The sequence below is a fragment of the Vicugna pacos genome, chromosome 12 (assembly GCF_048564905.1).
Source record: "Vicugna pacos chromosome 12, VicPac4, whole genome shotgun sequence".
Taxonomy (NCBI): Eukaryota; Metazoa; Chordata; class Mammalia; order Artiodactyla; family Camelidae; genus Vicugna; species Vicugna pacos.
Window position 1 is genome coordinate 8,916,855 of NC_132998.1, and position 22,175 is coordinate 8,939,029.

A 22,175-nucleotide genomic window follows, 5' to 3' on the forward strand; every position below is an offset into this window, starting at 1 on the left:
GTCTCACGGTGATCTGATGTCTGACTTTCCTAGGGAATCCAATCAACAAGATTGAAGACTGGCTGCAGGATTGTGGGTAAGCACTGGCCGGGCCAGGGGATAGAACATGGTTGATGGTTGGATGTGCCAACAGGCACCGACTCTTGGGAACTCAGAGACAGGGAAATGAATTTGAATAGGGCCTGCTGATTAGAAGTGAGGTTGAGAGAGAGTGGAACCATAAAGATTTGGGGTGAGTGTGGGAGTTGGGGCTGTGAACCAAATGCATCCTCTGGAGCCTAAGGTTGCTCACCATCAGCCAATCAGAGGATTGCGCACAGCTGATCACATACCCTGGGACACCCTTCCCCGTCTGGCCTTTAGAAAGGCTCACCTAAAACCCTTTGCGCAATCTGGGGCTTGGGGGGCTTGAGCCACATGTCCTCCTTGCTTTGCCCAGGAATAAGCCTTTCTTTGCTAAAAAAAACAAAAAAAAAAACCTTAGGGTGAAGGTCTGGAAACATAGAATGGACCTGATCTATAACCAAGGAGGGAAATCTGTAGCTAGAAGGAATGAGTGGGCTAAATTCCAGATGCCTTCTCCGTTGCTTTTCCCCTCAGACTGGAGTCTTACACTTCGCAACAAAAGAGGAGTTAGAAACATAATTGTTCTTCGGATCAGAGTAATTCATCACCATGAATCATCATGTTGTTTATTTCTACTGCAGAGCACAGGAAGAGGGGCTATGGGTTTACCTCAGTCATTCAAATTGCAGCAGGCACTTCAAGGCAAAATGTAGTATCTCTTTCCTGAGAAACACTTTAAAATTTGAGAGCCTATCAGCTGCACCATTTTAGGCTCTTGCCACCCAGACACAGAGGGAAAGCTTCCGTGACCTATTTAAGTGTGATCATTTGTGTGATAATGAATTCCCAGAATTTATAACTCCTGCCTGCTCTTTATTTCCCCTGCAGAAGTGTTTCTAGCTTTATATAGCTTTTAATCTAAACTGATTTATTAACACATAAATAAACCCATCCTGGCTTATTTGGTAGGAAATAAATAGCATCCAAGGTTGTTCATTTTAACTCTGCGCTGGAACGTAATGCCAGGAAGGATTTATTTTGTGTTTTTGTTATTTACAAAACATATTGTCATTATTGTCCTAATCTGGTCTGAAATTTATTGACTTCAAAGTCAATTAAGGGTAATCAAAGCATCAGGAAGGAAAGGGATGGTGCTAATGGGAAGGTCTGCAGATTTGGGTGTGAGAGAAATGTCCTAGGATTTAAAATGCTTCACCAGATACATACAGGAGAACCAGTGGGCTCTGTTACCATCTTTATCCCATTAACTACTCTTGAGTCTTATCAATTCAAGTCAACAATTATTATTGATGGTGCATTTGCTAACTGTCTGGTTGGCTAAATGCCAGGTAGTTTCAAATATGCTCCCTGACCTCAAATATACCACATTCTAGTTGAAAAGATTAAATTCACAGAAATCCAAGGTTGTAAACTCCAGAAATCACCTTTCCCCACCTATATTCTACAAAGATAAACCCTGAACCAAAATTTATGATGCAAAAGTAGTCTGATGAGTGAAAAGTCTCCAAGATTTGAGCCTAATTCTTATGCTGTCTGTGTACCCAGCTGTAAGCAAACAATTGAAATTCTCAGTCTCCTCGTCTGTAAAGTGGAGAACTGTAGGGAAAAGTTTCAACAGTTTCTTGTGAGATTAAATGAGGTGATATGTGCACAAATATTTTATGCTCTGTAGTAATACGTGAGTAGTGAGTGTCAGGGAGGAAGAAATTTTCCTGTACCCTTCTAGATTCTTCTGGCTGGTCTAAGAATTAAATTGACAAGAGGCCTTAACAGGAGGAAGTCAAACAAAAGTTTAATAACATGTATCCGTGGGTGAGACTCAGGAGCAGTAACTCACAAAAATGCCATCCTCGCCTTAAAAATCATCCTCGGCTAACGACAAAAGAGGATATTGGGGGGTGGGGGGACTTCAGAGGGGAGGAAGGCAATTCACATGGAGATGGAAAAAGAAGTGTTTGGTAAACAAATGTTTGGTGGGCCACGTAAAGACAAAGGGACACAGAGTGGACTCAGATCTCTAAGTTTCCCGCACCACACCTAGTACACCTTCTCCAGTGGTATCTCTCTTCCTATAACAGGCCCTCTACCCAAAATCTTTAGACAGTTGAGGTTAAAGTTTCTTCCTAAGTCTTTTGAGCCTTGAGTCTTTTCAGCTTTTCAGCTTGAAATAATCCGCATGCCAGACAGACATTTGGGGGGTGGTAAATTTTGCCCCCCTACGTGAGGTTTGTAATGGTTGGGCTTTATGCTACTTTAAAAATCTCGCAAAATTTCACAAAATTTCTGTTTATCTAGTTTTACCTATCTGTATCTCTTTATTTATCAGGGAAGTGTGTTCAGACATGATACATATCAACTCTAAGAGCTACCTCTAGGAAGGAAGTTAGAAGGAATGGGAGCAAAATGAGGCTTTAGTTATATCCTTAATATTTTATTTTGTAATTTTTTTTATTAACAGACATCTGAAGCAAACATGACAAAATGTTTACACGTGTAAAACTAGAATGGCAGTACAAGGGTTATTTGTCATGTTTTCTTTATGTTTCTGTGTCCTGAAAATTTTTCAATATTTAAATTTCAAAAAAGCCACAAGAAAGCCTGTTGACATGCCTTCTTGAACATTTGTCTCTGGGAATGGAATTATTAGGTTCCTCAAAGATTTCTGGAACATGAATGTGCTATTTGTGAATCATCAGAAGTAAGATTGGGAACCTAAAAATCATGTGTGGACATTAGCTTAAGTCTTGTCAACGAAAAATTAATCAAGAGTCAATCTAAGGAGAAACAGAAAATTGAATTCATGCCAGTCTGAGAATTATCACCCTCATGACAGTCTCTCAGGGAACTCTGAGAACTGTTCCTAAAAGGTAAAGGGGGAGGTCAGTCAGTAGATGTGTGATTTTGGAGAAGAAGGTACAAGAATGGAGCAGACATGATAGAAGTTACTGCCAGTCACGAGGAACGGACATCTTAGTTAATGGCTTTCGCGCTTCTTTTCCCTTTTTTTTTTTTAAGTCCAAATATGGGAAGATGCAAGAATCAGGTTCATAAAATTTTCTCATAAAAATATCTAACAATCTGAGGGCCAGTTCTGTCAGTTTTCCCAGAGCACGAAGTGCCTCGTGCTGATCTTCGCCCTGAGTTCCTTTCAGGGTATGTATATGGCAGGTCGGCGACTGCACTGGCTAATGACTTGGTTCTTGTAGGACTAGAGGGTGGGCAACACTCTTTATTTTACAGTCCCTTCCCTTTCAGTCTTCATTTCAGCCAAGGTTTGGGAGGCCTTTCGTGATCAATCTGTCCCATGGCACTAGGAAAGGTAGTTCCCAGGCCAGGCAAGGATTTTGTTGATAGGCTGCTCAACGGGCAATTACTGGCCTGGGCCCCGTTAACAGCAGCCCAAAGCCCTGGACTGCCTATCCTACTAGTCTGTTATGGTCCAGGGAATGGCTCCCTCTTGTTGCTTCTTCCCATATCTAGAGTTATACTATCACAATCATTGATCTTATAGAAACTCTATATTAGATCAATCAGTTCAAGTCCTCTAATCATTAACTTGATCTGAGGCTCAGCAGTACATTTAGTAATGCAAGAAACAGTAATCTTGTAAAAGAAGCAGAATACAGGTTGTAACATTAACAGATCGTAAGTATTTAAGCTAAGACCTTCTATTAGGCACTGCCCAGCATCTCCTAGGTCTGTTCTGCACCAACTGCTGTGTTTAAGAGAAATGATATTCTGGCATTGTACGAAAAGTTCACAGAGATGTCTGCACGTACAAGGCAAATGGAGGTCCCCCATGACCTCTTACAGGATGGATAAAGGAATGTCATCTTCTGAGGAGTTCCGTGACTGGTGCCAGAAGAGAAAAATTGCTCTTTATGGTTGAGCGGGTATTTCTGCCACTGGGGAGGCCTGGTTAACTCATAATGCAGATGCACAATGCACACTAGAGGGGAAGGAGGAGGCCAAAACGGCAGAGAAAATTTTTGTATTTAAATGTTTATCTTGACTTAAAATACGAATTTTTATTTCATCAGTCTCTGCAGGCAGAATCTATGGAGAGGACTGGAAGAAGCTAAAAATAGCCATATGCTGCTTCTCAAGCCCCATCCTCCTCCCTGCTCTGGTTTATGAACTGGGTATACAGGAAGAGCAGTAGCTTGGCTCTTCTGTGTAAGACTTGAAATGATGCTGAGGGGCCTTTCAGTGCCGATGTGGAGAGAGAGGAGCAGCTGCAGACCTAGTCGCTAGGCATCGATTTTATGTCCTAAGCAATAACCCATGAAAGGCCTGGGGCTTGGGTGAGGACCGTGAAGTTTCAAACCATCATACTCAGTGTGAGGGCACCAATAGGTCCAGGCCTATGTCCATATTTCTGTGGTATGTCCCACGTACACATAGAAAAGCACACCGTCCCCAGGGTCAGCCTGAGCTGGTCCTCCCTCATACAGAGACTATGGAAACGCCCGCTGGGGCACACCTGGAAAACAGAAATGTAGCGTGCACATCCGACAAAACCTTCGGTCTCATGAATGGCACTGAATCCTGCTTTGGACAAACGGGGAATTTTATCAGTCCTAGTTATTAGTGTAAATTCTTTGAAGTATCACATACATGTCAGTAGCATTTTTTAATATAAATTGTAATACAACTCAATGGATGTAAGTGTCAGTGATGCCCGATGAGTAAGTTCCAGCAGTCTGCTGTGCAACAGAGTCCCTGTAGTTAGCAATACGGTATCGTGAATTTCAGAATCTGTTAGGAGGATAAATCTCATGTTAAGTGCTCACAGGTAAACAAGGAAACCCTGGGGGTTGTTGGATGTGTCTGTTACCTTGACTGGTGATGGTACTGTAAGTGTTTAAATACGTCCAAACTCAAGTTGCCCACATTAAATATGTGCAGTTCTTCATATATCAATTATACTTCAATAAAGCTGTTAAAATAATGGCACTATAAATCGTACTGAAGTGTAAAATATTTACCGAAAAATGAAAGAGTGTTAAATATATGGCTCAATAAATTATCTCAAAGGGAATATACTGATGAAATCTCAAGTGGAGCATTGCCAGCTTTCCAGAAGTCCCTTCTGTCCCTTTCCGTTCACCACCCTGCTTCCCAGGGTGACCAATACCCTGACCTGCATCATAGATAAATTTTATATTTTTTTAACTTTATATAATCATACAATAGGCACTGTTTTATGTATGTTTCTTCTGTTCAGTGTTATGTTTGTGCTATTCATTCATCCATGTGTTTGCATCCAGCAATAGGTCATTCTTTTTCATTGTTGTGGAGCATCATCTATTGGTCATGTAATTTATCCATTTTACAGTAACGAGGGTTTTGGGGGGCGTCTCCCAATTCTGAGTTATTATAAATATTATTTGGTTTTGGTGAACATAGAGGCATCTCCATTGATTGCTTTCCCAGAAGTGCAACAGGAGTGTGTTTTATTGTACTTATAGTACAAGTAGGCTTCAGGAGTTGCATGACTGTAGCTGCAGCATAAGCATTAAATGCAATAGTAGATCTCAGCGATCTAGTAGTTGACTGTCTCGGCTATCATAGTGTTTTTTAGTAGTAATAGGAAATATTGATTTATACTAGTATTTGTAATGTTATATTTACTTACACATGTTCATAGTATTATAATACATATTTTATTGAATTATATATTAGGAAGAGAAGTATATATTTGTAGTTCTACTCATGTTATTAGAGTTACCCACTCTTAAGTAGCTTAAGTCTCATTTCATATTTTATAGCATACATTAATGTACAGTTTCTTTCATGAGAAAATGTAAAAATCCAGATTTTAGAAAATATGGTCAATTTTTTTCACTATTGAAAGGAAAGTACCAGCAAAAGATGTCTATATATGCAGTGATTTCTTTTGTAAAATTTAAACACAGCTTGATCTAAAGGTGATGAGTCATTGAGCCCATTTTCATTAGTAAACATTTCACAAAGCGCTACTCCAATAGCGTGAGAGTTGCCTGGATCGCTGGGGGCTGATGGAGAAGGGTCGTTTAAGACCAGCTCCAATGAATGGACTCCAGTCAGCCTCTCTGCTAACTCACTTTAACATCCCTTCTCTGTCCCACCTCCATTCGAGATTATACTCAAAAGCATCAAGTGCCACTTCCATTTTTGAAACTTTCAGGAAAGCAAAGTATAAAAACTCACAACACATCAGTGCTTAAAGTGAACTTGGGTAACAATTTAATACCTAGGCATCTAAATCCCCTTACTTAATGCTTGAGAACATAGCAGCATCAAGGGGCCAGGACTGGGAGGCAGGCGCTCTGGCCCCAATTCAAAGCTTCTTCACAGACCATGTCATTCATCTGTCTAGAAAGCGAATTTCTTCCTTGTGTAAGTTGTTTCTCACCACCACTTGTGCTGATTTCCGCCTGATCTCCTGATGCAGATAGTAAGTGTTTGATAAGCCCTTATCTCAAAATGTAAAAGTGTAATCTCTAACTAAGATGCAATTTCTGCTGCTTCCTGAAAGACACGATGTTCAGCAAGAATGTAGCTCAGAGACAAGGAAGGAGGGGTGGATAGATAAGATGACCTCCTGAAAGTTAATTTTTTTAATTTCAGTATTTTGTAGTTGTGATGTAAAAATTATGGCACCCAGACCCCTGCTTTTATAAATATATTTCTCCAATTTTGTTTCCATATTTTTTCTTTCCTTTGTCATCTAGCTCCTGAAGAATTATTGCTAGGCTGATTTTAGACGTGTGGTCAACACAAAGGCAGCACCGTCTACAGTACAGTGCACTCCAGTCCCAGCTGCCCTCGACTACCTGAGAACTTGTCAGTCAAAATCACCACTTAGTTTTCTTCTACGTAAAAGCAATTGAAAGACTACCAACTCTCATTGAAAAATTATGAGAATTTGTGGGAGATACTTGAAGAAAAGCTCCTTGGGAAATTTAGTGATTTAAGCCTATGACATTATTTTTGGTTTTTAGATATTCTGAAGAAGGGTTTTTTGAGGAAGCAGGACAGTCGATCTGCAACGGTAAGTTGAGGCGCTATTCTTTCTTCCGTTGTTCTTCTACCTCAGATCGCGATATGACTCCTGTGTGTGTGTGTGTGTGTACGTGCACACACGTATGTATGCATAAGGATGCTGACTGTCTTGTAACTTCCTGCAAAAGACCTTATTCGTGGTCATGAGACAGTCCGGGAGGCCCAGAAGATAGAGTAAGCTATGGCTCAGAGCTACAGGCTGACTAGTCCTCAAAGACTATCTTCTGTTAGTGGCTGCTCAGCTGACAATCACAGCTGTGGCAAAAGAGCTTCATAAAATGTGTGCGTTTATCTATACTTAGCAACACTGTATTATATTCTTGGCAGCTGCCAAGAGAGTAGATCTGAAATGTTCTTACCATTGCCAAAAGACATGACAGTTATGTGAGGTGACAGAGGTATCTGTTTAACTCACTTTACTTTGTGGTCATCATTGCACATTATATACATGTGGCAAATCATCATGCTGGTGCACCTTAAAGTTATACAGTGTTATATGTCGATTATATCTCAATCTAGCTAGGAAGAAAAAAAAATATATATATATATATATATATAAAAATAAATAAAAAGTGTGTGTTTATATGTGTATGTTTACATGTTTACATCGTGCTTATTCTTTGGCAAAGGATTGTGTACATGACTGTGTGATATAGGGGACGGGCTAATTATAGATGGGTGTTTATGTGATTATTTCTGAATCAAAATATGAATGTGATTTCTGAGGTAGTAAAGGTGTAGCTGGGGGTAGTTTTGCAAACATGTGGATGTATGATGTGACTGTGCAATTGTAGATGTGCATATGGGTGGGTGGGTGTGTGTGTGACCAAGCCTGATTTTCTGTGATCTTTGCCTTATTATTGACAGGGTGCCCCAGCCACGGAACCAGCTTTGAAGATGACTTGACCCTTGGAGCAGAGGGTAAGTGGCACAGCTCTGTGAGGTTAGGATCAAGGAAGAGGCTATCTGTTAGATGAATTAAGGATGGACTGGAAGGGGAGAACTGCAGAAAGGCAGTCTATCCCCAGCGTCTTATCTGTCGGGAAAGAGCAATCTCATATGATCTCATGTAAAACTCAGAAAGCATCACTTACCTAGAAATACTTCCTCACTAGCCTGTCAAGATATCTGTGGGTCCATCACTGGAGCTTTCCTTTGGCCCCTAGGAAGATAACATATAAAATTCCCACAACATTGGCTGCCCAGAGAGCCTTGAAATGGTTTTCTGAAGAGGAAGCGCAAAGCAGCCTGAGTACTGGGTGTAAGAGAGAGACTGCATTGCAGGAAGATCATGGCTGGAAGAAAGAATGGAGGTGCCCCAACCTACCAGTGTCCCTGGGACCTGTACGGACTTGTGTGGTGGGAGAGGCAGGAACACTAGCCTGGAGGGCTGAACGACTGTCTTCCTCAGGACAGAGAAACTCTTACCTAGACACCAGGCGTGGTTCAGAAGTTCAGAGGCTCAGGGCCAGTTTTTTCCTGCCATTTCTGTCCCCCTTCCAGGTCTGTGTTTAATCATCTTTAGTTACATCCGTAAAGGACAGAGTTCATGGGGTTCAGGAAGCTGGCAAGGGGGAACTGAAGGGGAGGGGCTGAGTTTTAAGTTTGAAAGAGATGATTTTCATTTCCCCTTCTAACGTTCCCTTTGCTTTTCTGTTCCCTATCCAGCCACACTGTTGGCCGCCAACAGCAAACTCTTCTCCAGGTAAGTGTTGTAGGTTCAGCCAGGCTGAATGATGACTCCTTCAGGAGCTGCTGAACTGGGGTAGGTGTCAGGGTCAAAGAGATTAAAAACGAAGAACTGAAGAGTCACGATAGAGAGTGAAATTTTCCAACCATGAATGAGACCATAGATTGAGTTTTTAACAGTAAATGGTTCAAGGGTACCCGGCTGGGAGTACGTATGCCCAGCAGGGCATGTCTTGGAGCCAGGGTGCACACTGCTTACAAGGTTAGTATGACTTACCTCTGATCCCTGCAGGAGTTTCCTGGAGACAGCCCGGCCAGGCCAGCGATTCAATCTTGGCTGCAGTTTGGCTTCCAGCAGCATGACCGGTGGGACCAACAAAACTAGTTCAAGGTAGGTATCGAGTAATTGTGGGGAAGATGAGAGGCAGGAGAGAATGGAAGTGACCATTGCCAGTTTTTTTTCTGGGATGTCTGACTAGAGCTTTTATGCAGCCACATACTTGAGAAGTATGACCATATTTGCTTCAAGAAGAGCAGGGGATGCAGAGGAATCTACTGCTCAGAGCTGGATACCACATGTAAAGTACAGGTGGTCCCCTCTGCTGAGTCTTGTACCCAAGGAAGTGTAGTGTTGGTTGGTACCATCACAGTTCCTGGACTTATAATAAGTGCACAGTAAACAATAAATAAGTATATTGATTAATTGATTGACTGATTGGTTGAAACAATGCAATATTGATTTATGCAAGCAATCTTGTATCCCCTAATGCAGACCAGGCAATGACTACGTGGAATTTGAAAAAATGAAGCAAAGAGCTTGCTCTTGGGAGCTCAACAATCCTATTAAGTGAACAAAATACACATACAAAGAATTTTTAAACCGGATGGAAAGTGATGAAAACTAGTGTCGTATAAGAAAAATCGTTTGGAATTTGGAGTCGAAGTTTGAATTTGAGACCTGTTCTCAGGCTTATTAGCTTATTAACTATCTCAAGTGGTTTGTCCTCACAGAGCCTTAGCCTTGGCCACACCTCAGTTCAGTTAACACAGAACCTATGGAGATGAGACTCAAATATCTGCATTTTTTTAACGCTCCCCAAGGTGATTCAAAAGACACCCTATGTCTTTTCATTGGAGAATTTAGTCCATTGGCATTTAAAGTGATTATCGATAAGTATGTGCTTATTGCCATTTTGCTGCTTGCTTTCTGGTGGTTTTTGTAGTTCTTATCTGTACTTTTCTTCTTCTTTTAGCTTCTTCCCTTTTGGTTTGATGGGTTTTTTTTTTTTTTTGGTCTTTGTTTTTTCAGTGGTATACTTGTGTTCCTTTCTCTCTAGTTTCTGTGTCTCTGTTACAGGTTTTTTGGTTTGTGGTTACCATGGCTTCATATATGTTGACCTATAACTATATTTCCTTGTTTTAAACTAGTAGTCATTCAAGTTCAAACACATTCCAAAAATCTGTATTTTTTTTACCTCCCCTGCATTCTGTGTTTTTGATGTCATGTTTTACATCTTCATATGTGCCCCTTAACTGTTTACCTTAGTTATAGTTGATTTTACAATTTTTTTGTCTTTTAATCTTCATATGGCTTATGTCCCTTACACACTCGTGGCCTCGTTGTTCCACACAACTACTGATACAAGTTAGGTAGCAAGTTACAAAAGCACTTGGCAAAAGCCAGCCATGTCATAGTATGTGCCAATGGGAACTGACTGGTTAATAATACAACCACAAGATTTATTTGCATTCATACTGCTTTTGATTTTTCAGATCCCTCTCATAGCAAATTTTCATTCATCTGGAATCGCTGTGATCAGTTTTCAAAATACTGTGATAGAATCTCATTCAATTTTTAAACCAGGGCTAGATTGTAATTCTCATGTTTCAGACAGAGAGTTTAGGTTCAGAGAAATAAAAGCTTTTCTCTGTCATAGTGGAAGGGAGAGAAATGGCCAGAAAGGTATCTCAGTCTCCTGACACTTTGATTAGATACTCTGGATTACCCTGTGCATCAGAGTTGCCCCTGTTTACTCAAACTCCCTCTTTTCAGCATCTCAGAGATTCTGGACAAGGTGCAAGAAGATGCAGAAGATGTCCTCTTCAGTCTGGGCTTTGGCCAAGAGGACCACAAAGACACTTCTCGGATTCCTGCCCGATTTTTCACCACCCCTTCTCAGGCCAAAGGCATTGATTTCCAGCTCTTCTTGAAGGCTCAGGTGCGGAGGATTGAGATGGAGGACCCGTGCCTCATGCTGGCCAGTGAGTGTTACCACGATCCATACTCTGCCTCTCTCCCAGCCTCCAGTCGTTCACAGCAGGGATCATTGGCTCTAAATTGTACCTCCTCTTGGTCAGCTTCACTCGATCCTTTCTCTTGGGTCTATTTCTTCCTATGCTGTCTTCAGTAAAGAGCGAGAACTTTGATTTCTGCTTATCTCTCTTGAAGACTCTCTCTCATACCACTGTTACTTTCTTTAGGCCTTCTTTCCTTTAGCTGAATCACATCGTAACAGTGTCCTTAAATCTTATCCCCATTTGCTGTTTCTCAGTTGGAATTATTGAATGTCCCCCACTTACAGCCACTACATTAAAATCATTTCCATTTAGGGCAGTGGTTCTTAGTTAAACATGTTAAGTTGTTGGGGAGGGTATAGCTCAGTGGTAGAGTGCATGCCTAGCATACATGAGGTCCTGGGTTCAATCCCCAGTCCCTCCACTAAAATAAATAAATAAACCCAACTACCTCCCCCCAAACAAAATTGTTTTAATTAAATTAAATTTAAAAAATAAATAAATAAGTAAAAATAAGTTAAATGTTGAAAAATTAAAAAATATGTTTGTTAAATTGTGCAGGAGTTTATAAAACATTCGTATTCATAGGCTTTTCTTCCAGAGAAGGTGGGGCTCAGGAATATTTATTTTAAACAAGCACACCCACGATTCTTATGTGTAATCCTTAGAGCACGTCCTTAGACCACACACTAAGGAAAGCTACGAGAAGGCTTCTCTACCTGGATCGGGGGTAAAACACTCTTTGATTCTATATGTTAGAATATATTTCAAATTATATTCTTTTACAGCCCCCTAACATGATGGTGTTTTTGACAGTGTTGTTTCAGATTCTTTGTATCAGTTCAACTTAAAAGTTTGTTAACACTACCCTCCTGAGCTTCACCTGCTGAAACAAGGATTTTGAGTTGGAGTATTTTGACAAGCACTTTAGATGAATCTTATGCACACTAAAGCTTGAGGATGATTTATTGAGTTTATTTTATGGGCCAGGTACATGATTAGATGTTACATTCTGAAAAAACAGCAGCTAAACAACAGGAACATGATTTTTGCCCTTAAGACACTTACAGTTTAATGGGCATGTGGTTTATCACAGTGCTTTTCAAACATGGATGTGCATAAGAATTACCAAAGGGTATCGTTAAAATGCTTGGGACACAATCTGAGATTCTGCATTTATAGCAAGTTCCCAAGTGGTGCCGATGCTACTGGACTACTGACCACACATTGAGAAGCAAAGTCTAGTAAAAATGATACAGTCCGTGTAAATTTCCCTATCCCTGTCCATTGCCTAGTAATTGTCATCCCTCAAATTTGCTGCTATGAGAAGCTTCTGTAACCCTAAAGTTCTCTTACTTTCTAAGAAAATAATGCTAGTTTTGCCCTTTTTGGCATGTTTGTCACCCAAAGCAAACACAGTGAGAGAGGCTGTTGTATACTGGAAGCAGAAAGGATATGCTAAACCAAGATAGAGGAAAGTTTCTCATCTTGTATAGAATTAATATTTGGACTACTTGAGATCGGGAGTCAAAAAGTCAAGGAAGGGACTCCTGGGTGGGAGAAATCTAAATGGGAGAAATACTTGTGGAGACACTGCAACTTCTTTCTGAATGTTGAGCTTCAGGAAGGCTACTGAAGGGAAAGATTCAAGAAATAATTTGCTGATGACCCCTAGACTCACCGTCTTCAACTCTTGTACCCAGGCAGGTTTAAGCAGGTGCAAACACTGGCCGTCACTGCAGATGCTTTCTTCTGTCTCTACTCCTATGTGTCCAAGACGCCTGTCCAGAAGTTCACACCATCCCACATGTTCTGGAATTGCAACCCGTCTGATGTGCCATCCATCAATATTCTGGCCCCTGAACCTGAACCTCACTCACCCAGAGAGCGCCTCCGGAAAGCCATCTCCAAAATGTGCCTGTACACATGCCCCCGAGATCGGCTGTCACCACCCAACGATACCCCCAAAAGGAACAGTCTAGACCAAGTGGTGTGGGAAGTGATGGACAGAGTGAGAGGGGAGAAGATGGTCCTCCAGCAAGACCCTGGGTTTGGGCCAGGCCCACACGGATATCCTGTGCCCCCTCTCAGGGGTACAAAACTGCCCACTTCTTCCTGTCCATGTGTCCTCTGCCCTGAAGAAGAAACACAGCAGGGGATGGCCACCTGGGCAGCATCACAAAGTCTGGAAACTCTGGATTCTAATCTCAAGATACCCTGTTGCACACATCTGCCCAGAGCAGATCGGCAGTGGAGCACAGACTCTGCACAGGTAAAGAGAGAACTGTGGGGTCTCCAGGCCACCAACAAGGAAGCCCATTCAGCCAAGGATGAGATCTTCTGCAAAAGAAAGAGCAAAGCAAGAAAGAGTCTCTTTCAGAAGAATCCCCTGGGCAGGAAGGTTAAATCATTGGATCTGTCCATCGTTCAACAGAAATGGAAACAGAGCCAAGGGGGAGCAGAACTGCACCGATCCTATACCCAGCAGCTTCAGGACGCACTTGACTTGGAGGAGGTGAGTGGGTTGGAGGTGAGGGAGAGGCTGGCAGAGAAAGGCCTTGCGTAAAGGAAATCCAGGCTCCCTTTCCCTTCCAGATATACCAACTCTTTTAATTGCATTCAGAAAACTTTGGGCCTGGGCTAGTATAGAAGGAAGGAGAAAGAGAAATGGGCCCATTTTCTTAAGAAGGTCCAGGTTTCCAGCATTATTTTTTAACTCCTCATCCAACCTGATCTTCACTGAAGTTTCTCATCAAGCATGCTGTCATTTTTGCGATCCACGTGAGTACAGATAGAGGTCAGTTATACACTAAGTGAACCACTATTAAATAAAATATCTTCTCCACCTTGACAAGTGTGTAACCAGAGAGACTTGGAAGTGCAGATTCAGATCTAGAATTCTCACTCTTAGAGGACTTCAGTGCTAGAACGTGGCAGTGTGGGCAGAGCCACTCCCCAGCCCCTGGCCTGTCCCCTTCTCTTCCCATGCCCAGATCTGTCCTGCACCATGAGGGATTTTGCACAAACATGTGTGAACACCCCAGCCTGTGTATCCAAATGCCAGTAACACCTTACCCACACAAATAACCATCCATTGGTCATCATGCAGGCCTCAGAGTGCATACACTAGGAGAAAGGTCTGCCCTTAAGAGAACAGACACCAGGCAAAGCCAGCACATCTCCCCGAAGCAGTCTTGGGGCCATTTGAATAGCATTTTGGGGGATTCTGGGTATGGTCTAGAAGGGGTAGTGCAAGATCAAAGAGGACACATCGCCTAGCATCACCAATTCTTCATCTCACAGACTCTCTAAAGCTCAGGAGTCCTCTTGCTTGGGTCTGTAGACAGTACTGCCACCAAGTGCCGGTGTCTCGAAGAAAAGCTCTCAAATCCTTGCCACAAAGACAGGCATGATGATTTGCAATATGATTTGCATGTGTGTCACCCGTCATTGAATGTCGAGCTGCTCCTGCCTTTTTCACTAGCAGGTTCCTACCACAAAGAGAAGAGGCCAAGTCGCTCAAGTACACTCAGCCTCTTTCTCCTACAGCTCCCTGCCATCCTGCACCTTCCCCCACCACTGGTGCTGACTGAGTTCTGCCGGCGTCTTGGTTACAGGTGCACAGCAACTGTGAGGAGGAAGAGAACCACTGGCCCAGCAGATGCCGGTCCCCCCACCTCTACCAGACTTTTGCTGGCAAAGACTCAAGAAGTAAGTGGATCGATCTCTCTCTCTCTCTCTTCTCAAACCTGGCTGCACATTATAAGCATCTGGAAAGATTTTTTTTAAATACTCACAATAAAGAGTCCCATATCTTGCCCCCTAATTTAACTGGTATGGCATGGAAACCAGGGACTGATATTTTGTTTTTAAGTTCCTAAGGTGATTCTATTATGGCTGGATAAATACTTCTCTAGATCAGTGGTTCTCAAACGTTAGCATCAAAATCACCTGGAGGGCTCATGAAACTTCAAATGGCTGGGCCACAACTCCCAGAGTTTCTGCCTGAAGAGGTCTGGACAGGGCCTGAGAGTCTGCGTTTCTGAAAATTACCCAGGTGATGTTCATGCTCCTGGTCTGGCGATCACAGTCTGAGAGCTGTTGTTCTGGGGGAAATTCTCTATAACCTTAATTTCCAAAATGCAATCTACAGACCAGCAACATTAGTAATCACTTAGGATTCTGTTAGAAAGGCAGAATCCCAGCCCCTCCCCACCCCTGACCTGATGAATCACAATTTTATTAAGATCCTTAGGTGACTCACTTGCACGCTGAAGTTTGAGAAACATTGTAGTTTCGTAGCAAGTGAGGACTAACCCTGGAGGCTTATACCCCTGCGCCTGCTTGTAGCTACTTTCTAATCAGCCCACATCATGGGACTTCGCGAAGACGTCTCAGTGTCTCTCCCAGCTATGCTCAGTTAGGCTCTGAATTCCTTTCTGCAGCCGTGGGCTGATGTACAGGGCTCTCCTTCCCTCCTCAGAGAAGCACAGTGAATCTCACGTAGGTCGTTGCTGCAGTTATAATGTCTTTCTTCTAGATGTGAATTTTGAGTATTAACTCTTTCAGAGGTATCCTTTACTTTTTGAACATTTTGGCTGAAGATTTGTTATTTAAACTAAGCAGAAATTAGTCTCCTGGTGTTTTAACCACCTGTCCTCCGGGACCACAGAGAAGACGACGTCAGGGTCCATAATTTTTGCGAGATAGTAAGAACTGAAATCCCTCTTGAATAAACAAATGATCGTGCTTGGAGTTCCCTCCATTTTAAATGTCTTAATACTATTTACTGTACTTCCTGGCCTGACAGCATTTGGGTTAACACCAGAATTGCATTGTTACTGGTCCAGAATCACAAAGGTCTTTATGATTCTAACTCCTCTCATTCTAGTTATCTGTGGTTTTAGGGCTCTCACCACTCTTCTCTCTCTCTCTCCTGTCTTACCTTACTCATCTTCAAGTATATAGATGGCATGTCTCAGTCACTCACCACAGAGGTAAATATCAGAAGGCGGCAATACACTATTTGTAGTTGAAAAGTTTAGTCTATGGAGTCGAACGATCGACCCATACTAGCTCAATAAGCCTGTGGAAATCACTTAACTTTTGCTTGTCCCTGTGAAACCTTCCACGGAGCACGTGAAGGTAATGTAACGTGCTGGAATAACTGTTGTGATGCTGCTCCTGCTGACTTTAGAAAGTATATTCATGGGCATAAAATATTTAGATCAGTGATTCCCAATCTTGCAAGCTTTTTGTTTTTTAAATTGCTACTTCCTGAACTCCACCCAATAGAATTAAATACAACTCTCTTGGGTTTGGACTTGGATATTATCATTATTCTTCTGTAAAAGCTTTCCCAGTGTCATCAGTTATCTATTGCTGCAGAGTAAACCAACCAAAATGTAGTGGCTTAAAGGGAAATTTATTCACTATTCCTCACTATTTTGTAGATTTACTTAGATTCTTCTACTTGTCTCATGTGGGTTCACTTACGCAGCTGCTTTTGGCTAGTTGACTGGGCTGGACTAGAAGGTCAAAAATGGGCTCCCCCTACGGGTGCTGACTCTGGTGCTGACTGTCAGCTGGGCGCTCTCTCCATGGGGTAAGTCATTCTTGGCTTTCTTACATGGATGTTCAGCAAAAACTCAAGTCACAATGCTTCTGTTTAAGGATGCGCTGCAAGTTGCACATGTCTCCTTTACCACATGTTATTGGTCAAATCAAGTCACAAAGCCAACCCAGATTCAAAAGGAAGGAAAACAGACTTTACTTTTTTAATAGGAATGGCAAAGTCACACTGTGAAAAGATATGTGGAAAGGAAGGGTTGTTGTGGCCATCTTTATAAACAGTCTATCACAGACAGTGATTCTAGTGCCCCATGGGGTTAAGAACGACTAGTTTAATTAAAGGGATTTATCCTCACATATTAAAGATGCCTTGAGGGTAAGCTCTCATTCTAAAGCTCACTAAAACTCAGCCACAGCATACAAAATTTGAAAAGGAAATTAACTGCTGGACTTCAAATTCAAATGGAAAATGTGGAGTATATACTCCACAGCTAGATTTTCCTCCCCCCAAATTTAATTTACTCTAAAATGCCAAGCTTTGCTCAAGTGTTACTTGTCCAGCAGATGTCAGCCTCACACAAGAAAATGCCAGGATGTCCAGCAAAGCAGGTTGTGCAGGATCCATATGATTATATCTTTCTGGACAATCCACGTAATACCCAGAACACCATTTCCTTTCACAAATTTGTCCCATCTTTGATTAAATGTCAGTATACAGAAAGGCTGAAATTGAGTTGCAGGGAGGAAGTTTCCAGGAGTCATACATTTCAAATAAGTAACTAGATTCCATTTTCTCCCAGGGTGTCAGGATTTCATTACAGCAGGAGTTACTGTGGTTAGAGATGCTGTATTTCACTTACTCTAAGATGTTCATTTTTATTTTAGTGAAATAGAATTAGTATAACAATTGGCAATGTCAGCCAATATAATTGCATATATATGTATATGTATACATAACATATATATTTATATTTGCCTCCTTAGTGGAATATAAAATAATTGTAAGTCAATGGCTTATCAGATTCCATGAAACACAATACCTTTAGAAATTGAATGCATTTATCCTCTCAGGAAAATGAGGAAGCGATTCTGTAGGTTTTCCTTTTCTGATTTCTTAGAAGAATATGAGATCTCTTTGCTGGCACAGCCTTCAGCCGAGGCAGGGAGAGGGGGTCACAGTGGTTCCCAAATCATTCCAATGTTCTGTGAGTTTGTTTAATAACCTTTTCACAAATCTGTTAACTACCTCTCTCAATCCACTCCTCCATCATCCTTTAAGAGATCACAAGGAGTGGGGAATAGCTATGAAAACAGCTCAGTACGGCCAAGATTAAAGACTGTATGAGAAACATCGGTGGGGAAATTCACTCACCACCATCAAAGGCAGAACTAGATGGGACAGTCTTTCAGATCTACTGCCCCTTCCAGAATCTGAAATTATCTCCCAGAGATTCATTGTCTCCTGGGGTCTCTGTGTCTAGTCCCAGGTGTTAACCTACCACTTGTTATCAGGTATAGGAGAGGTGAAGCATGGACAGAAAGTGGTTGCATCACCCAGCCAGCTACCGCGTCTAGTTGCAAGGTCCTCATATGTACAAAGTCACTCCTCACCTGAAGAGGAAAATAGAGGTTGGAATCCAATCTTCAAAAATCTCAAGGGTCTTTGGCTTCCAAAAGGGAGTTTCTTTTTTTTTGTTTGTTTTTTTCCTAATTTATCTACAAAAAGTGAGTGCCTTTCTGTAAATAGCACAAGAGTTCCTTTTCTGTTAGAAGAGTATCTGGTCCCCAGCTATGAGCTTTCTTCCCTCTCACTCTATCATTTTAGTCTCTGCCAGAGAAGAAGTCTTAATCTTCCTCCAAGATCCTGGGAAAGAATGACTCTCATCATTCCTCATAATGTGCACCAGGCTCAAGATTTTCAAATTCACAGGCCTTTTATTGGGGTCCTGTTGCTGAAATTTAAATCATTTGACCTTTACCACATTTATAAGAAGCTTTTATTTTTTTGTTGCTGTATCTTTTACTAGACCTGAGGTGGCACAGGCCCATATGTAGCCTATTTGTGAAGTGATCTTATCCAGAAGTGGGAGAGCAATTCTATTGGCAGCAGTGGGAGAAAAGATGGGAAAGATTAGGCGGGGAGGCTGGTGCAGAGCATGAGATAAAGAGGAAAACTAGTCTGAGATAATCCTACATGGTGGGTAACTCAACACACTATCTGTTTGTACTTAGTGGAACCTCTGTGAGCCAAGTAGCTACACACTGGCTCTATGATGAAAGATTTTACCATATGATAATATTAACCATAACAAATACTTATATATAGTGGTAATTACGTGTCCCACACTATCCTTAGCACTTTATGGGAATTAAATCATTTAATCCTGTGATGCAAGTTGTTCTGTTGTTCCCCATTTTCTAGATGATGACTCTGGGCACAATTATTTTTATACCAAATAAATTCTGAAGTTATACAGGAAGTGGAGGGAGAGGAAAGGGAAAGAGGACATGATGAGAATGTGATGATTATTTTTCTGCCTCATTTACAATTCTTAACAAGGTTGTTTGTGTCTGTTGGGGAAATACAATTAAAACCAAAATCTTCTGCCACCCCAGAAAACCTCTCCAGAAAGGTATAAGAAAGAAAATAGTTTTGGTTTTGAATAAGCAGCAAGACAGAATATGATGTGCGTCACAGGCAATTCACTAAAGAGACTGCAAAGACAGGAAGAAATCGTACCCTCTCATATAGCCAAGGAGATACAACCCTTGACATGCATGTTGTCAAAATAAACAATAACCAGTCCTCAGGCAAGAGGACTTGACAGCACCATTTTCCACACAAAGTTCATCCTAGATTCACCTGGTAACTGGGGTGGCCAACTGTGTTAGCTAATTGCCTTTATCAAAGAAATAATAAATACCTCTCATATTTTTATGTCAGATGGTAGTTTTGCAGCTGGAGCCAGGCACCTAAGTTAGATCCCTACCCTTCCATGGAGACTGGGAGATGGGGATGCTGTGATCCCTGATGATTACATGTCAAAGCAATGGCTTCCATATCCTTGAGAAAAACATTTCTGAACTGTAAAGATGATAAGAGTTTTATTTGGCCTTTAAAAAAGATTTACATACATTTCAAAGAGACAAAGAATTTACAAGTTTTCTATAGAAACATACTTTAACTGGTCTTTGTACTCTCACTTGGCCTTGCTACAGCCTACTGATACCTCCCAGAAAGGTACTTACACAATCATCTGGAGCCCAGAATTTTGCAACATTCACTAAGGGAAAACCTCCAGGTTCTTGGTCTGGAAGCCAGCAGTGTCTATAATTGCAGTCCTTTAGGACTGTATATATTTGCATATCTTAAAAGCTGTGGCTGAGGGTCTAACTTCCAATGAGCCCAAATTAGGTGTTGACTGAGATCCCTGCCTCTGGAATACTCACAGGTTGTGGTACACCCTCAACAACTGGGACCTAACAAGAATAAATCCAGACAAGCACAAAGTTTTGAGGCACAACCAAGAGCTAGGGCAAGGTTAAATGATAAGGTTTGTCTCCTACACAAGGCTGTTCCTTCAAGATTGGGAGATACAGCTATTTCACCTATGTTTCTATACATAGAAACAAAGAGTCAAGCAAAAATGAGGAGACAAAGGAATGTTTCAAATGAAAGAATAAGATAAAGACTCAGAGATAAAAAGCAATAAAATGGAGATAAGGTATTTACCTGATAAAGAGTTCAAAGCAATGGTCCTTTAAGTGTTCACCAAACACAGGAGAAGAATGGATAAACACAATGAGAACTTTAACAAAGTTATAAATAAAAAAAGAAAGTACAAAAAGGAAGTCACAGATGATAAATACAATAACTGAACTGAAAAGTACACTGGCAATGCTCAACAGCAGACTAGATGAAGCAGAGGAAAGCATCGGTGATCTGGAAGACATGACAGTGGAACTCACCCAAACAGAGCAGCAAAAAGAAAAAAGAATTTTAAAAAGTGAAGATAGCTTAAAGAACCTATGGGACAACATCCAGAGGAATTTGAAGAAATAATGGCTGAAAACATCCCTAACTTGGGGAGGGAAACAGACATCCAGATCCAGGAAGCCCAGAGTGTTCCAAAGAAGATGAACCCAAAGAGACGCACACCAAGATTATTATAAAAATGACAAAAGTTAAAGATAAAGAGAGAATCTTAACAGTAGCAAGAGAAAAACAACTTGTTAGGTATCAGCAAGCCCCATAAGACTATCGGCCAATTTCTCAGCAAAAACTTTGCAGGCTGGAAGGCACGATATAGTCCATGTGCTGGAAGAAATCAACTTCCAACCAAGCAATACTTTACCCAGCAAGGTAATCATTTAGAATTGAAAAAAAGATAAAGAGCTTTCCAGCCAAACAAAAGCTAAAGGAGTTCATCACCACTAAACTGACCATGCAATAAATGTTACAGAAATTTCTTTAAGATGAAAAAAGGGGCACCAATTACTAACAGGAAAACAGATGAAAGTAAAAAATCTCACTGGTAAAGGTAAATATATATTAAAGGTAGTATGAAGTTTAAAAGACAAAAGTAGTCAAAATAACTAGAACTAAAATAATTAGGTAAGGGATACACAGAATAAAAAGGTGTAAAATGTGACATCAGAAACAAAATGGGAGAGGAAGGTATAGCTCAGTGGAGCTATAGAGTGCGAGCTTAGCAGGCACAAGGTCCTGGGTTCAATCCCCAATACCTCCACTAAAAATAATGCATAAATAAATAAATAAAAAACACAAAATGTGGATGGGGGTTAAAATGTAGGGTTTAGATTGCATTCAAACTTAACTTGCTATCAGCTTAAATATATATCATTTATATATACATAAATAATTTTTTTCAATAGCCAAGGTATGGAAACAACATAAGTGTCCATCAATGGATGAATGTATAAAGAAGATGTGATATATGTATACAGTGGAATACTATTCAGCCATTAAAAAGAAATCTTACCATTTCCAGCAACATGCATGGATCTCAAGACTATTATGCTAAGTGAAATGAGTCTGACAGAGAAAATAAATACCATATGATTTCATTTATATGTGGAATTTGAAAACAAAACAACAAAGCAAACAAAACAAGGGAAAATTGATTATACAGAGAATAGATGGTGGTGGTCAGAGTAGGGAGGGATTGGAGGGTAAGTGAAATGGATGAAGGGGATCAAGAGGTACAAACCTTCAGTTATAAAATAAATAAGTTACTGGGATATAATGTACAGCATGGGTACTATAGTTGATAATATTGTACTGCAAATTTGAAAGTTGCTAAGAAAGTAAATATTAAGAGTTCTCATCACCCTCCCCTAAACACACACACACACACACACACACACACACACACACACACACAAACATGCTTTAGAAAGTGTGGGGGTGGAGGTGAAGCCTATTTCTCAACAGGGAAGTTTAAACTTCTTCTTTTGAATTTGTA

The 22,175-nt window shown here is 41.0% G+C and overlaps 1 protein-coding gene across 3 annotated transcripts in view; it reads left to right on the forward strand.

Annotated features, from left to right (window-relative positions):
- TESPA1 (thymocyte expressed, positive selection associated 1) overlaps window positions 1-22,175 on the forward strand; it is a 110,851-nt gene that overhangs the window by 85,912 nt on the left and 2,764 nt on the right. For all 3 annotated transcript variants that reach the window (XM_015238032.3, XM_072972689.1, XM_072972690.1), the window contains 8 exons: window positions 34-76; window positions 7,074-7,123; window positions 8,002-8,055; window positions 8,803-8,839; window positions 9,116-9,214; window positions 10,877-11,085; window positions 12,822-13,633; window positions 14,736-14,829. In XM_015238032.3, coding sequence (XP_015093518.1) covers window positions 34-76; window positions 7,074-7,123; window positions 8,002-8,055; window positions 8,803-8,839; window positions 9,116-9,214; window positions 10,877-11,085; window positions 12,822-13,633; window positions 14,736-14,829 — 1,398 coding nt within the window. The remainder of the gene's footprint in view (window positions 1-33; window positions 77-7,073; window positions 7,124-8,001; window positions 8,056-8,802; window positions 8,840-9,115; window positions 9,215-10,876; window positions 11,086-12,821; window positions 13,634-14,735; window positions 14,830-22,175) is intronic.